This window comes from Panicum virgatum, chromosome 5K (genome assembly GCF_016808335.1).
Source record: "Panicum virgatum strain AP13 chromosome 5K, P.virgatum_v5, whole genome shotgun sequence".
Lineage (NCBI taxonomy): Eukaryota > Viridiplantae > Streptophyta > Magnoliopsida > Poales > Poaceae > Panicum > Panicum virgatum.
The window spans coordinates 40,054,653-40,071,734 of NC_053140.1; the positions used below are offsets into that span (position 1 = coordinate 40,054,653).

The 17,082-nt window shown below is 48.8% G+C and overlaps 2 protein-coding genes across 3 annotated transcripts; one reads left to right on the forward strand and one right to left on the reverse strand.

Annotated features, from left to right (window-relative positions):
- Positions 1–676: 676 nt before the first annotated feature.
- LOC120707472 lies at positions 677–2,534 on the forward strand. Its single transcript, XM_039992378.1, has 2 exons — positions 677–1,836; positions 1,984–2,534. The coding sequence occupies exons 1-2, from the start codon at positions 963–965 to the stop codon at positions 2,040–2,042; spliced, it is 933 nt and encodes a 310-aa protein (XP_039848312.1). The 5' UTR covers positions 677–962; the 3' UTR covers positions 2,043–2,534.
- An 8,337-nt stretch (positions 2,535–10,871) lies between these two features.
- On the reverse strand, positions 10,872–17,073 carry LOC120707473 (neutral ceramidase). Of its 2 annotated transcripts, none has more exons than XM_039992379.1 (10): positions 16,537–17,073; positions 15,216–15,636; positions 14,729–14,937; positions 14,068–14,436; positions 13,720–13,975; positions 13,348–13,618; positions 13,144–13,269; positions 12,537–12,600; positions 12,257–12,423; positions 10,872–11,673 (listed from the first exon to the last, which is right to left on the reverse strand). In XM_039992379.1, exons 2-10 carry the CDS (start codon positions 15,557–15,559, stop codon positions 11,125–11,127), a joined length of 2,355 nt encoding a protein of 784 aa, XP_039848313.1. In that variant the 5' UTR covers positions 15,560–15,636; positions 16,537–17,073; the 3' UTR covers positions 10,872–11,124. The 2 variants fall into 2 exon arrangements, with proteins under 2 accessions (XP_039848313.1, XP_039848314.1); XM_039992380.1 differs by lacking the exon at positions 16,537–17,073 and adding an exon at positions 15,937–16,203.
- Between the last annotated feature and the right edge of the window lie 9 nt (positions 17,074–17,082).

A 17,082-nucleotide genomic window follows, 5' to 3' on the forward strand; every position in this document is an offset into this window, starting at 1 on the left:
CTAGCGGCCTCCTCGTCTCCTGCCGACGGCGGTGGCGGCTCGCGCCTCCTCCTCCTCCTCCACACGCCGGCGGCGCGCATCTCCTCAGGCCGGTCTCCCGCCGCCGCTCGGCGCCGCCGCCTCCACGCAGCTCCCTCCGGCGGTCCGGCTGCCCTCCTCCCGCTAGGCCGTGCCCCTGCGGCAGCCGTGCACCCGCGCCCGGGGGGCAGAGTTGGGAAGAGGGAGGAAGAGCCGCGCGGAGCCACGTTTTGGTGGCTTCACCTCCCAAGTGAAAGCCCAAAACGGCTTCACGTGCAGCTCCGAGGATGGAGCTGCTGCGCTTCCACCGCTTTGGCAGGGCTCCGCCCGGAGCCGGCGTTGAAGCCGCTCTTGGAGCCCTGCCAAAGAGGGCCGAAGTTGTTGGCTGTCACTGCCCGCTGCAGCTCACAGCTCCACCGGGAAAGCGAGGGAGGGAATTTAGCTGCACTGTCAAAGTGGTAAGCACTAGACTTATTCAGGATCTCGATCGGGTTGGTATGGTACTTAGGAGACCAAGTAAAAATCCGGAGACCGTGACATGCCTTCTGACCGAAGCTAACACGGTGACTCTGTGGAAGTTCAACTCCCACGGCACCTAAACTCGGTCGCCGCCGCTCCAGTATGTTCCTCGTGCCACGGTGCGTGCCGACGGCCGTGGCATTCAACCTTGTCAGGCACGGCCGGTGCGCCGAGCCGGGACGCGCACCGAACGCAGATGTAGCCCAAGTGGCCAAATCCCCAAATCCCCGTGGCGAGGCCCCCACAAACAGCGCCAAAAACGGAGGAAAAAACCGGAGCCTTTGCCGCTCCCGTTTAAAAGCCACCGCCCACCACCACCGCCACCTCCCAAGCTCCCACACCCCCACTCCACCGCCGCCGCCTCCCAGCTCGCACGACCGCGTTCCACGCACGGACGGACGCCCAAGAGACTGAGCGCACGGGCCATGCAGATCCTCCGGCTGCTCGCGGCGCGGCGCTTCCGCCGCCGGCGCCGCGCGGTGTCCACGATCACCGCCGCCGCGACGGCGCCGGTCACCCCGCGCGGCGGGTACGGGTGCGGGTACGGCGAGGAGGAGGACGAGGGCCCCTTCTTCGACCTGGACCTGTCCTGCCGCTCCGCGCCCGCCTCCACCGCGGGCAGCCAGGCGGCCGAGTCGGGCTCCGAGTCCGACGACTACCCCTCGTCCTCCGGCCCCGCCGCCAGCGCCGCTGAACGAGGCGACCTCGACTTCGTCATCTCGCTGCAGCGGAGCCGCTCCGCGTCGCCATCGTACGAGGAGCGCCTCTTCTTCCGCGGCGCCGCGGCGGCGCCGGCGACACCCCTCCCCCCGCCGCCGCTCATGCGAGATGACGAGGGGGGGCGCAGCAGCAGCGCGGGCCGGCGCGCGGGAAGCGGCAGCAGCAGCAGGCTGCAGCTGCGCACGCTCAGCTTCGGGTCCGCCAAGGCCGCCCTCTACGGCGGCCGCGCCAGCTTCTCCCGGAGCGCCAGCAGCGGCGCGCGCTCCGCCTCCAGGCTCTTCGCCGCGTACGGCGGCGGCGGGTCGCCCGGCGGCGGCCAGGACCCGCGGCGGGACGAGGCCAGGGCCCGGCCGCCCCCGGGCGACGTCTTCCGGCGGTACCTCAGCAAGATCTCGAGCCGGCTGCGGCGGCGCGGTGCGGTGGCGCCCGCCGGCGCCGGCGCCGCGGACCTCCGGCCCCGGAAAAGCCGATCGGCGTCCGCCGCCCAGTCCCCGCCGGCCCACCGCGACGACTCGCTCGCCGAGAAGCAGGACGGCATTGCCAGCGCCATCGCTCACTGCAAGGAGTCGCTCCACCGAGGTCCGTCTCCATCGTGTACACGAGCGCCGACGCCGTGGCCCTGACGCCACCGACCAGCCGCGCGCCTCGTGCCCCCTCCTCCATTGTTATAATTTTTCGAAGCGCGCCGCTGTTTTCTAACGCCCCTGTCGCCTGCGTTCTCTGCAGCGTCCATCTCCGAGCTCGACACGTCGCTGCTGCGGTCGCGGAGCGACCCAGGGCCGTGACGTCGCTCCACCTGAGAGCAAGCAGCCAGCATCGTTGCTGGGGATTTCTGCATTCGCCATGCTCGCCGCTCGGCTCCTCTCCGGCGACGGCGGCCGAAGCTTCGAGCGGAATTTCGCGGCGGACGCGAGGAAAAGACGGCGAACGTGCCACCGCGAGTACGAGTCGCTAAAAAGGCTCGCGTGAAGAACATGCAGGGGGGCGGTTTGGCGAGCGGGCGCGAGAGATCTTTAGGCTTTGTTTATGCGTGCAAGCGGGGCTCTTTTGGTGGGTTTTGTTTAGGCGTCGGAAAAGAGCTCCTTTTAGGCTCCTTTAGCCACCTCCCCCGTGTACAAGCGTGGATCTGTGTCCCTCTCCACCTCCTTTGCTTTGTTAGGTTTTCCCTTCTTTTTTTGGTTCACTTTGTACAAGAGATTGTTGCAACACGACCTGTAATTAGGTACTCAACCTTGTGCACCATCTGGCTCTAGGCCTCTTCTCTTTTTTTTTCTTTATAAGGTGTGGATCTCATCTCGCAACGTTCGATGGCTCAAATTACCGCGTTTATTTCTTCAATAAAAAATAAAGTCACCGCGTTTGCTTGTCACTCTGTTCGCTTCATCTTTGTTTTATCTAGCTAACAGTATTTCTTTCTCACACAAAACTAACACCACCAGCTAACAGTATTTTTTTCTCATAAAAAAATCAGCACCCGCCAGCCCGAACACAGTCAACCGTGGCCTGCAAAAGTGTTCCACCGTTGAAAGCACAAGAGAACGGTCACTGGGCAGTGGGCCTACAAACCACTGTGCAGCGTGCAAGACGTGCCCGTACAAAACCTGTAGTCGCATCACATCCCCATCCCGTCCGCCTGCCAGGAGGAGCACGTACGCTCTCCCCCGGCCGGCCGTGGCCTGTGCAAGTGCAACGCAGCGGCCGCCAGCCGGGAGACGGGACGGGATCACGGGAGAAAGGCCGTGAAAATGCCCGGGGGTCCCCGGCCCCCGTCGCGCTGCGCCCTGATGACCGGAGGAGCCGGTGGCCAGAGCTAGAGACGAGACGAGGTCGAGAGCAATGAGCCGCGCGCGTACGTACGACTAGCCCGATAGCGATGTGGTGCGGTGCGGTGAAGACAAAGATCCGCGCGTGATCCTGACGGGGTCTCGTCGCCGCCTGTTTCGGTTTCGGCCTTTCCCTTTGGGCGTCGTCCTCGTCTCGCCCCTTTGCTCTCCTCCCCACCTGGCCGTCGCGGCGTCACCCTGCGCAGCCACGCAGGGGCGCGCGGGGGAAAAGGTCGCGAGAGTGGCCCAAAGCAAACACGCGCCTTTTTTATTTTTGCATTTTTCAAAAAAAAATTTATAGAAATATATTTTTGGATTTAGGTTTTACAGATCTATACCCCTACCGCCCGACAGGGGGGCGGCAGGGGGCCTACCGCCCAGCAGGTGGACGGTAGGGATCTATATGTAAATAAAAATAAAATTGGTGGGGCGGCAGGGGGGCGGCAGGCTCCCTCCTCAGATATAAAACTTCAACCCTTTCCTCTGCGCCCTCATTTTCTGACCACGAGATCCAGAGAGGGGAGAGGGAGAGAGGAGGGGTGAGAGAGGTAAAAAAACCGGCAAAGCCCTGCAGGATTTTTGATCCGAATCGCAGGTAACCAATATTTCTCAACTATTATAGACTTGTTTCTAAAATAATCATGAATTAGAATAGATTTAGATTTTGGATAGTGAAATATAGAATAGTAAACTTAGTGTGACAGTACCTTACTGTTATTGCAGTATAAGGCAATGTCTGCCTCCAATTCTGTTGGATTTTCATGGACCGAAGAAAAATCCAGTATATTTCTTGAGATCATGACACGTCTTGTAATCAGTAAGAAGTTGGATCCATTAGCGGATGGTACGATAGAGATGGTGTTGTCCAAATTAGTTGAGTTTAAATATTTGACATTGTTTCGAGGTATTACAATGCAAGATTTAAAGGAATACCTGCTAGAACGTAGGAAGATATACATGAGGGTATGTGAACTAGCGAATCATCAACATGTTATTGGATTCTTACAAACTACTTGTAAGATATGGATGCGGCCAGAGGTGTATGAGATGCACATTAAGGTAACTCTTATTCAGTTCTAATCACGTCCGTTATTTGTAATCCATATTTACGAAATAGTAAAATTATTGTGTAATTATATGCTAGGATTACCCCGAGGACACGGAGTTGATTAACAAATCGATACCAAATTTCAAAAAATTGGTATGTATCTTCGGTGGAGTTATGCCGCAAACTAGACGAAGGTGGTGGAAAAGATCTTCGGGTCATAGTTCTCGGCCTCCGCAAGAACACGTGACCGGAGGTTCGTCAAGTCGTGCTGCACCACCTCGAGCACCTAGTTGTGTTAACTGGGATGACGATATGGATGACTTTATGCCCCCCAAATCGTGGCCTCGAACACCTGATGTTCCTCCCCCTGTACATGAAAGTAGAACCATAAAAGAGAGAAAGGGAAAGTCAAGAGGTTCGTCAAGTCAAACTGCACCACCTCCAGCACCAAGTTCTGTTAACTGGGATCACGACTTAGATGATTTCATGCCCCCCAAATCATGGCCTCCAAGAGATGATGTTCCTCCCCCTGTGCGTGACTACCTAGATGATTTCATGAAATAATGTGTAACATATATTGTTCATCGGTCTAGATTGTGAAGCAAATTGTACTGAAATATTTTGGATTCTTCAGTATCATGGATGTGTACTCATTTAGCTATCTTCTATGTGTCACATTATGTGTCCAAGCATTTGGGGCTAGCCAATTTGATACAATAAACGATATATAAATATAACGTTAAACAAGATACCACATAGGATATTACATTAAAGGTTACGTTCATTATAACCAAATTCTATAGAAATACGCACTGCCAACTAGTTAAACAAGACATTTAGACATAGTACATACACAATATACTTAATTTCGTACACACAAATAAATGCACAACTAGATGCGGCGAATTCTTGTAGGTGGAGCCGATCCATCCGTCAGATTCCCGGAAGGTCCAGCCTCGGCAGCAACATTGGGTACTGATAGCTGTGGGCACTTCTTGTAAGTGTGACCGTCCGCTCCACACAAGTTGCAATGTTTTTTCTTCTTTCCAGCCTCGGCCTCGTCCATTCCGTTCCGGATACGACGTGTCTGCCTTCGGCCTATGCCCCGCTTCGTAGCTGCATCAGGGATGAGAATTGGATGGAGATTTTTTTGAGTGAATGGGCCTAGACTACCAATGCCGTATATCTCATGACACCAAGTCTGTGCTGCGGCTTCTTTTATGAAATATTGAGAAACATATGACGCAGCATCTAACCCAGATACAGAACAAGCCGCGATGACATGGGAGCATGGTAAGTGATGCACCTTTGGCTTCTGACATCGGCAGAACACCCTCCCGTCAATGGTTATCAAAACTTCTTGAATTACCCTTTGTCTGCGGACACCCTGTCCGGTCCTGTCCCTGCATGATACCTCAAATCTTTGCTCCTTTGTGCTCATCGATATGACTGAGTGAAATCGAGCCTTTTCAACTTTTTTCTCCATGTACTCATTGACCCTTCTGCAAAAATGCACTCCTGGATCATTAAGTAAGGGAGCGGCTGATGTGTATCGCTCCCGAAAATATCTTATGCATCCATACATGATGAACTCAACAATGCCAACAAGAGGAAATCCACGAACACGACGCATTACCATATTGTAACATTCAGCATGGTTGGTCGTCTCGATCCCATAACGTCTCCCATCTGTGTCATACAGAAGTGACCACTTCTCTTTAGGTGCACCATCAATCCACTGTGAAAATGGCTTAGCATGTCCAACTAATGAATCTGTAGAACGTCTCCTGCTGGATGATGAGGCCTGGCTCTAAGCAATTCAGCACTCATGTCATCAATTATAACCCACAAAGCATCAAACTTCCTCTGCTGATTCTGAGTGCACAATCGCTTGAACAAATTCATCAGATCCTTATTCTTGAACCGCTCATAAAAGTTAGCAGCCATATGCCTCACACACCACCTATTGACAACATCTGGCCATATAGGAGGTGAAAATTGACTACCTTCTTGGAGCTGCCTTATAGCTGCAAGTAGACCTGCATGCCTATCACTGATAAGGCAAACATTAGGCCTTCCAGTAACAACGTGAATCTTCAGACGTTCAAGAAACCAGTACCAGCTTTCTGTGTTCTCATTCTCAACAACGGCAAAGGCGATGTGAACTATCTGCTTGTTGCAATCAATTCCGATTGCCGTCAATATTGTTCCCTTATATTTCCCTGTCAGGAAAGTGCCGTCAATACACAGAACAGGAAGGCAGTAAATGAATGCCCTCACACATGCTCCAATGCAGAAGAAAGCTCGTAGCAGATGCACTGTATGTATCAAAAGCACTTCCAGGATTTCTTTGCACAATTGCTTCAAGCATACGAGGTAGGTTGTCATATGATGCTTCATAAGTGCCAAACATCATCTCAAATACTTTTTGTTTAGCCCGCCAAGCCTTTGCATAGCTGATCACATACTGGAAATTCTGTTCGAAGTCCCTAATTATCAATGCAGGCTCATAATCCATTTTGTCAAGAATCACCCCATACATCTTCTTAGTCACGAAAGTTGATGTGATATTACGATGATGTCCCACTACACCTGTCATTCTACAAGTATGTGGTGTAACAATTGAACATTCCCAGTGTGTCTAGAACTTTCCCTTGTATGCATGCACTCGCCATGTACAGTCTCTATCTGCACACCTCACCTCGTATTCTTTGCAGCTAGACTTCAGTACTCTGAATTCCTTCCTCAGAGATACATCCCAGAGCTTCACAGCATCCTTCACATCCTCAATGGTACGATACTTTGCCCCTTGTATGACCTCATTCACTCTGTATTCAAACTCCGGACATCTAATATCTTGTACCACTGGATTACCAAAACCCTCTTTACGCCATTCACCTAGCACTGGGAAGCGCTCATCGCCCTCATCGTCCGATGAGTCCCCACATTGCTCTATTATTTGTGCATCCTGGTCTTCTTTCTCCATATCCTCCACAATTCCAGGTATCCGCTCGCCTTCATCTGCTAAACCTTGTGGTTCTGGTTCTGGTTCTGGTTCTGGAGCTTGCACGTTCTCTTCTTCTTTATCCTCTTCCATCTCTTCATTGCAGTCAGATGTTGTGTGTGTTGACCCTTCACCTAAATCACCGGTCTTCTGGTGATTCTGAATTACCATTGCAAGAGGCCACTCACTTTCAAGAGCTGCGTGCATGTAATGTTGCCATTCTTCCGTACTATTTATATGCGTCAACTCCTAGAAATCCCCATTAGCTTCCCAGGAAGTCAAGGTATGAACCGTAAGCAAATGGGTCTTTGAATTCACATTGAACATCTTATGAAGACATTTCCGTATGGACTCAAAACTCCTCTCTAGGGGTTTGTCTAGACTGCACTGTCTTCTTTCCAATGCTGATAGATTTACTCCATAGGAATCATGAGTAATTCTATAGAAGTCACCGTAATGAACTTGAAATGCCACTTTGCTCGACATATCTGGAAGTGCAAAGACTTCATTTTAATTAATCTAATATCTACAAATATACTATGTCTTCAATTATAACCACTAATCCAAACCCTAAGTGCTTACAACAATAAAAAATACTAATCATAAAATTAAATAAAAAAATCTGGAATGACAAAGTTGAGAAATATTGGTTACCTGCGGTTCGGATCAAAAATCCTGCAGGACTTCGCCGGTTTTTTTACCTCTCTCACCCTCCTCTCTCCCTCTCCTCTTTCTGGATCTCGTGGGCAGAAAATGAGGACGCAGAGGGAAGGGTTGGAGTTTTATATTTGAGGAGGGATCTTGCCGCCCCCTGCCGCCCCACCAGTTGGCGGCAGGGGGGCGGCAGGCTCCCTCCAAGGACCTCTGCGCAAAAAATTTTTATTTTTATTTACATATAGGTCCCTACCGCCCACCTGCCGGGCGGTAGGCCCCCTGCCGCCCCCCTGCCGGGCGGTAGGGGTATAGATATGTAAAACCTAAATCCAAAAATATATTTCTGTAAATTTTTTTTTGAAAAATATAAAAATAAAAAAGGCGCCATTGTTTGTCTGACCTTTGGCTGGCTTTCTCCAGGTCTCTCGAGTCTTTAAGCCTCGTTCCGGTTTTAAGGACGTGAGATGGGAGGGAAAGGCAGTTCCCTTCAAAATTTCAAATCTTTTAACGCATACATGAAATATTAAATATATTTAAACAAAATAACTAATTACATAGTTTGTCTATAATTTATGATACGAATCTTTTGAGTCTAGTTAACTCATGACAGGACAATAATTAATAAATACAAACGAAAATACTATAGATTTTAACTTTAAACTTTATGCATCTAAACGAGATCTTAAACAAAAACTCCCTCGCAAAAGCTGATGAGAATGCCATACGACCGGCTGTGCCGTGCATCGTCGTCAGCATCGGCGGCGAATCCGAGGCGGCAGGCTTTTGCCCGCCCCGCGCGCAGCGTGCATCCGAGGCTCCGCTCCGAGCGGTGGGGGGCCACCGAGCGAGCGAGCGAGCGGCCATCAACCATCATGCCCGTGGCAAAACTTTCCATCCCATGGTGATGTTGCGTCGACGAGGAAAAAAAAACAAGACAAAAGTTGCTGTGCTTGCATTGTTGTACTGATGACAAAACTGGGCGCCTCTGCGGGAGCTCGCGGGTGCAATGATGGAGCACGGTGCGTAGGATTTCGCGGATCTTGACTGCTGCTGCCTGTGCCTGGAGGGGAGGGAAACTGGGAGGGAGGCCTCATGCTCCGTTCCGGTGGGTCTCGATCGCTGTAGCACGGTGGCAGCAACAATGGAACTGGAGGGTGGGTGCCGTGGTGGCGGTACTGCTAGTGCTAGGGCAATCGATTCTCAGTATTTCGATCGAGGAAAACGCCACTCATGGTGACCGAGGAAAGGAGGGTCGGCTATGATGGGGAAGAAACTCTGACGGGACTGTTCGACGAGGATCAGAAAAAAAATGTTCAGGTTTTACTTTCACTAGAAAGTAAAGCCCCCCCCCCCCCCCAAAAAAAGGCATTGTTAAATCCTCGCGCAATTTGTGGGTGCAAGCTACTGTTAGTTTCTAAACCGAGCTACGCGTTCCTTTTAAGACTTTTAACAATGTTTGTTCTAGATTCGCGATCTATCCAGTCTCTGAAAGCAGGGAATCGTTCCCCTATTTTTTTTCTCTCTCTCTGAACCGAGGCGCGGAGGCCGACCGCACCTGTCCCGTGTCTGCGGGGGAGTGTAGCAATGCCGCCAGCAATCTCGTCGCCCCTGTCCCGTTCGTGAACGTGCACGCTTCCTGCAGCCCAGCTACAACGCACGACCGCCGGGCGTCTCGGCACGTCGTCGACAGAGAGCCGGGAGACACGACGGCCGCGGCTCTCCGGCGGGGGCATCCAGCTACCGGCGGCTCTGCTCTGCTGCAGAACGGCAGGCAGGCTCGACGTCTCCTTCCTCTTTGTTTTGAGGCGGCAGAGGTGCAGCGAACGCACGCCACATCGGGGCCGGGGGGGGGGGGGGGGGGGGGGCCTTCGTTGGTCACGTCGTTCTAGGCTCCGAAACCAAAACGTGCCTCCGAGTCACGGACAAGGACGGGGGCCGAGACGATAGGGGAGGGGAGAGGATCGGAAGTCTTCGCCGTGACACCTGCGTTGCGTGGCTTGCGACGGCAGCAACCGTGCCCTCTGCTCTCCACTTGTAGCAACGCTGCAACAGCGGGCAGCGGCGCCTCGCGCCCTCGCGTCCGGCATAGAAAGATGGGCACTCTTTTTCGCTTCTCTTAGCGCTTTTGCTTTCCAAAGAGGCGAGTGAGCGATTTGGTGATGCAGGACTCCGTTCCTAATCTCCCTCCTCGAGAGAGGAATAAACTGCACATCTCTCCCTTTTCGGAGTGAGGTAGTACAGTGTACCATTTGTGCTTTGAGGGTAGTCAACGTTAGTCCCAATCATTAGTTGTTAAGTGAACTCACTAATGACTGTGCTCTGCGTCTGCGATGCACTAAACTGTAGGGTAAGAGATCCGTGCATGTGCATCTCGTGCGCTTGTCTCGAGTACTGTCGTTGGCCGTGTTTGGTTTGGGGTGTAAAATTTTTCATGGAAACTTTTTGCCCCTTTGACCACTAATTAGGGGTAGTAAATGAAGTCTAATTACAAAACCAACTCCACAACCCCCCGTGTAAATCGCGAGACAAATCTAATGAGGCCTTTGACCGCGTGATTAGAGGATGGGTACTGTAGCATCAATGTAGCAAATCATCAATTAATTACCGTCATTAGATTCATCGCGAAAAGTTACACCCGTCCTTGAAAAGGTTTTACAAATAGACTTCATTTAGTACTCCATGCATACGAGATTTTCTTCTCGAAAAACGTGCGCGAAAAAATTCCTGTAGTAACCAAACACGGCCGTTGTTGGAAATAGTTGTGCTACGCAGACTCTCCAATCCAGGCTAAGATCTTACTCCCAAACTGACACCTAAACAATCATTTCTGGATCACTACAAACGGGGATCCTTTTCTAGATGGACTGACGGAGCAAACTCCGACCGGGCGAGTGCTAGTTTGCACAAATGGTCCTGAAACTTTGCTCCGACGCCACTGGCGGTTGATGAGTTTTTGGGACGGCACCACTACTTGTCACTCTGTCAGCCGTAGTTCTGGGCGCACGAACTCACACCAACACTGCCGAGCTATTCTAGCCGATCCAAAAACGGAGCAATCATCGCACAACTAGATTTCCCCAAACCGTTTTGCTTCACGAGATCGCATGAACTTCAGATATATATCGAGTTTGTAGTTATGTACAAGCTACACATTCCCATGGGAAAGATGCGTACAAGATACAAGCAGTTCGGCATAATCTGACAATGCTGTTGCCATCAAACATATGTAAAAAAACACGGACCAACATACTAGATACTGTGATAACCATTTCAGTATGAAAAATTCACTGGTGTAAACTCGGATAGCTGTACTGTCCAAGGCAACGGTGTACCACCATCTAACGCACTGCGAATGCGCGAGAGGTCCCTGTAAAATGTTTGATCGACCCCAACAACGGCTTGGAGGCACCAAAATGCCTCAATCTGTAAACACCAGATGGGGCATCTTCAGGAATTGTCCATTCCAGCGTGGCGAAACTCCTTGGACTAAGTTTTGCAGGCCTTGACCACTTGAAACGCAGCGACCAGTCATCATCGTCATAGGCAGGAACCCAATTGTTGCTACCATCTAGCTTCTCAACAAGCGCAAATGTACCGTCAGTGAGAAGGTCATTCCTTGGGCAGGCTGAATAGAATGTAGCATTCACTGTACTGCCCTTCCCGAAGGTTGAGCTTGCAGGAACATCAGAGCTGACATCTCCAAACTTCACACCAGGAGGTGTCGAATCAAACATGACGCCTGGGAGCAGTCCAATTTGCTTGTCCAACATATCTGGAGGTTGGAAATTTGTTGGGACCTCTTTGTTTGCAACCATGGCTGTAGCAAGTTTCTGAAACTCCTGGATGTAGGCACTCAAGGTGTGAGGGCCATACAATGTCGATGCTCCCTGCGAAAAAAAAGCATTTATTTGCCAGGAAGATCAATAAATGATGGGCTGCAGAACTTATCTATCACAAGGAGCCCTATAAACATGCAAAATCACCCAAAAAAACACATGAACCACAAGCACGAAATAAAAGAAGAAAAATATAGCATCCTCTTCCGGTGGAGCTAAAATGGGGCTTATGTGGTTGAAAGAATTTCGATGATGCAACAAAGGGACATCTACCAATTAGGGTGCTTATTTCAACAGATCTACAAGAGAAAAACACTCTGCAGACCTATCATTGTTTGATTTCTAGATTAACCAGGGGTCCAAAAATAAGTATGACAACAAAAAGGAATGAATTCAATGTCAGGTTATTCATGCAAGATGAACAGATGAGAACGACAGACTAACAGGCACCAGCGTCAATTCTGCCATATCAAAGAAAAACATAATCCTACTAAGACAGTTAAAAATGCCATTACAAATAACTCAGTAACTAACAAATAAATTGTGGAAGGGCCAACGAACATCAAGCTAACTACCATTGTTTCGTTTTATACTATGTTCTCAATTTAAACAAGTGGCCTGGGAATATACATACCTCATATCTTTGGATCTGATATTCTTCAAAAGTTGTGATATATTGAGAATAGGTATTTGTTAGCCCAGCAAGAACAACATGAATATCATTAAATTCACCACTACTATCACTTGTTAGTACTTCTTTGACAGCATCTCTTAGCCGCCTGCCAGCCATCGTTGTGAATTCTGAACCAACACAAACAAAGTGCATAACATGAGCAAAGGATATCACAATAAATATCAATAGATCAACACACCAGCTTGGAATTTTTCTTAGGAGTTTGGACTTGGGAATGTACCTCCAGGGACACACAAGATAACCATCTGTCCGATTCTTATGATCTGAATTGGAAGTATCGAAGGCTGCATAGTAACACAGAATTCAGTGCAGAACCAACAAGTGATCAGTTGTGCAAAATCGGTAAGTCAGACTTAAGTTACCTGGTTCCTAACTCAAATATAATTGAGACCAGTCATGATATGTGATCTATTGTTCACAGGTGAATAGGTGATAGACAATTTAATCTCATCAAAGCGGATGGTCTATGGCTCATAGGCGATAGGCAGCATTATCAATACTAGCGGAAACATCATGTGTGCCATCAATGCGATAGTATTGGCCATAAAGAATGGGACTCTCTCAGAGTTAACAATATCATAACAAAAGATGTTACTCTCTCTGTATTTAATTATATGACATTTAGGACAGGCTAATTAGCTCAATAACTAATTAGCTTATAATAAACATCATATATTTAAAAATGGATGGAATGTATAAACCTATGTGGTCAGTGGTTTTGTTATAAACTATCATAAGAAATAAGGCGTTTGCATTTTCGAAGAAACTACAAGTACTTTACAAAGCATGTTTTCAATTGTTGAGAAAAAGGAGGATGGAAGACATACTGCCCAGTCATATGGTTCCTTCATTTCGCCGGTGTCTAGCAATATTGGTTTTGGAGCTTGGCATTCAACTTGCTCCTTCCCTGGCGTCTTAAGTAAGTTTCTTACTAACCTCCAGAAAGGGTTTCCCTGATAAGAGATGGTATCAACCAGTCAATAGTATGTTAGGAAAAATTGTGAAGCTAGTATCAGCTGGATATTATCAACCTTGACATCTCCTTGTTCAAAATCAAAAGCTCCAGGGCCATCTGTGGTTCCAGCAGCAAAGGCAAACCCCATGGCTGCAGGACATGTTTTCACCACCTGCTCTCCTCCTGTACTTGAAGGAACATTAACTTCAAGTTGCGAGAAATCTAGGTAAGTATGCCTATAGTCAACTCTGCCTTGTATTTCTTCAGAAGCTGAATTAAAAAGATCTAAAGCCTTGAGAAATTGCCTATTGCCAATGATACGGGTACTTTCAAATTCATCAGGATATCTGCAGTACGAAATATTAAAAGATTCGATCATAATAAATTCTTTCAAATGTGGGAAAATGCAAAAAATTCAATTTTAACGGTTGGTAAGCATATTGCATACCCTGGGCCTCGTCCGTAGCATAGTTCATTCTTCCCATTACATGTACTATGATTGAAGTCACAGGGAAGACCAGTGTCTATACAAAATGTTCCCAGGACATTTGGACTAACATCTCCACAGTTTGACTGGCAGAATGCAGAAACAAATTTAGGTTTGTTTTGTTGACTGCTTCTAATGCGCCTGGTGATACTTGAACCTGATAATCGCCTGCCACCTGAGGCCTCATAGGATGATGCCAACTGTACTAAGTCATCAGCTGAACAAATGCAATATATGAAATAATTTAGTAACAACAAAGATCTTCTATTCCAAGATAAAATATAAGTAGTCAATAAGCATCATACATACTTATCTCATTTGGTTCAGGAATTATTGAAGAAACTCTTCTCGGAAGTCCAGATATCTTGTGTAAATATTCTAAACCATCTTTAGTTACATGAGCCCCCTGCTTTGGCATACCATTTTGTTCTGCCCAATCTTCCATAAAACGTGCAGCTGCTCCTTTGTTATCACCACTTATCAATGAATTTGTACGACTCATTGATGTTCCATGCGTTGCAAACCAATTGAAACTCCCAACTGGACCCAGTTCATCATCTACAAACTTGATAAGGGTCATTTCTTTGTCAACATTATACTGATACTTGCTTCTCTCCTCAGCAGGGTTATTTAGATATGCACTTGGGCTGCGATTCACACCAGCATCAAGGAGGTCACCTGGAAATCATGCATTAAGAAAATATTTGTTATAACTAAGTCTCAAAGAATATCACATAATGAGTAGAAATCTAATAAGACCTAAGGACATATAATCATTACAGGCTTTCCAAATGGTCAGAAATTATTCGATCAACCACCCAGGGCTGAAGTAATAACACTGGAGGCCTACTTAAAACCAAATTATATCTATATTTCGAGTGAGATCGAAGAGATGGTAACAAGACCAAACCAGTCCCATTAGTGTCTGGTAAAACCTAATAAGTCACATTAAACAGATATAATTTAATACCTTTATTCACATAGATTTTCCCAGGGTGGAGGTTGTTGTGAGCTTCAACAATACACTGCTCAATGCCATTGACAATTACATCAAATGATTGGCGAACAAACCCAAGAGATGTGACAATATAAACTACATATTGCAGATAACCACCAGGCCCCGCATGTGTATGGATTCCACTGATAGCCACATTGTTCTCATTATAAAGATCTCCATACCTGCAAAATTGAGATTTGTATGGTCAGATCCACCATCATGAGGGTGCATGGAAAAACCTCACTGTTATAAAATGCTATTAAATATATGCTCATTGATTTAATCAAGATTATGTTAGTTTGAGTGTTTGGACTCTTCTGTGTTAGTGGGCTGCAAAATGGCTAAAGATTTTTGGCATTTGTCAGGTGGCGCCTCAGTTTGACAAACCTATACAATCAGGCACTAGTTTTTTTAGTCAAAAACATGAAAATCAACTACTCTGTGGGGTGATCACTCTTACCTTGCCTTAAGCCTTTCAAGCACCTTTATAGTAACAAGCTGCGATGCCATGCAAGCATCCAGATTCACAAACACAACACGCTTCCCATTAGGCTCAGCAACAATGAATGCACGAGCCTTTAGCCTGAAATGAATTCCTGATGCGATCTGTTCAGCATTTGCATATCCCATCATGTTAACGTCTGCAGCAGGACCAGTTATGTCGTAGCTTCCCATACCAACCAAATATGGTGAATCTGAAAGTGCCGGGCTGCAACTCTGAAGAACGAGTACTAGCAAAAAGCATAGCCATATCATGCGAGAACCAAAACCACTGACATGGTATCGCAAGCAAGATGGCTCCATCGTGAACCAGGGAATGGGGCTTTTTAATCAGCTCATGCAAGTCGAATATCTCAATAAATTGACGAGTCAACTAAACGCTGCAAAAAAGAGGAGGGTGGGTGTGTGTTAGAAATTTCAGAGCATAGTGGCATGCAAAAGAGGATATGTGTTATCCAAGCAAGTAAGGAAATGAGAGCATGGAATTTGTCTGGAACACTGTAATTGCAATTTCTAGTTTTCTACACATGAACTACTAACATTCATGAGCTCATTTTTAAACTGTACGGATGGAACTCCCTAACTGACAAATTAAACAAAAGTAGGTCACTGAATCAGACAAGATCACAAGAGTACGCCTTGAGCAAACTAAAACTAACATGACACGAAACGGATTCAACCTCATGAGATCCTCACGTTGAATGGAAGTGGATGGCAGCAATATCAACTACTACAGTCTACGACGAAATCTCAGCACTGCAGTGGGGCAGATTTTGCTGCAGTAAAGAGGGAGGGAGGTGACCAGCCCAGGGAATTGGCTTCCCCACACTAGAAATCTGCTCCTAAACCACACCCCTGATCTCCGACCCTTAAAAGGCAATCAGCCTCCCACGGCCACCATGAGAGATCAGCGTCACAACGCTACCCAGGGAACAAACAAAACCCCCGCGACACTCCAATAGCTACACAAAATCCCACAAGCAACGCCACAGCAAAAGCAAGCGGAGCAGTCCAGTCCCAGTCACTCCCCCACCAAACAAGCAACAGCAGCACAGTCTAACCGTCATGGAGTGGACACCACACAAGCCAAGCTAAACGCTGCTCAGCACAGGCTATCAAGCATCTCGCTGAACATCACAACACCGATATAAAAAAAAATCCGCGCAACTCGCGCTCAAACCCTAGCGTCACCGCGCACCAGATTAGAGTCCCCTCAAATCGGGGGTACGAATAGAGCGAGGGCGCGGCGAGAAATTAAGTGTGGGGGAAAGAGAACTCACCCCGCGAGCAGTTCCCGGGGGGGATTCAGCTGCGGCGACGGCTGCAGTGACTGGCCTCCTCCGCCACCATTTGTACCCGGCACGGCGGCGCACCCCGCCGGTAACGCGACGCGGCCCGCTGGAAATCCCGAGAGCGGGGCGCCTCGTAGGACTGGGATGTGGGTGGGACGGCGTCGACTTCGTGCTGCTCGGGCGCGCCTCCCCCTGCTAGTGGCGAGTATTTTAAGGCGAGCTGCCGAGTTCGAATCTGACGAAGTGTTGGGGACTTCGGGCAAGCGGATGTGGACTGACGGCGATGCAGACAGGGAAGGGAAGGAAAGGAGAAGCGGCGGCGACCGCGCGCGACGGGGACGGCCGGGGTGAGGCGTGGAAGACACTCACTGGCTGTGGGCTTTGGAAGGAGGCAGGGAGGCGGGCGCTTGTGCGCGTGCGCGCGCCGGTCAGTTTTTGGGTGCGCGCGCCGGTCAGGTTTTGGCCTGCGAGTTCCTTCCCTAGGTGGCCGGAGTCCGCTGACCGCTGGTGCTGATGATAGCTGTGGATCTGGAA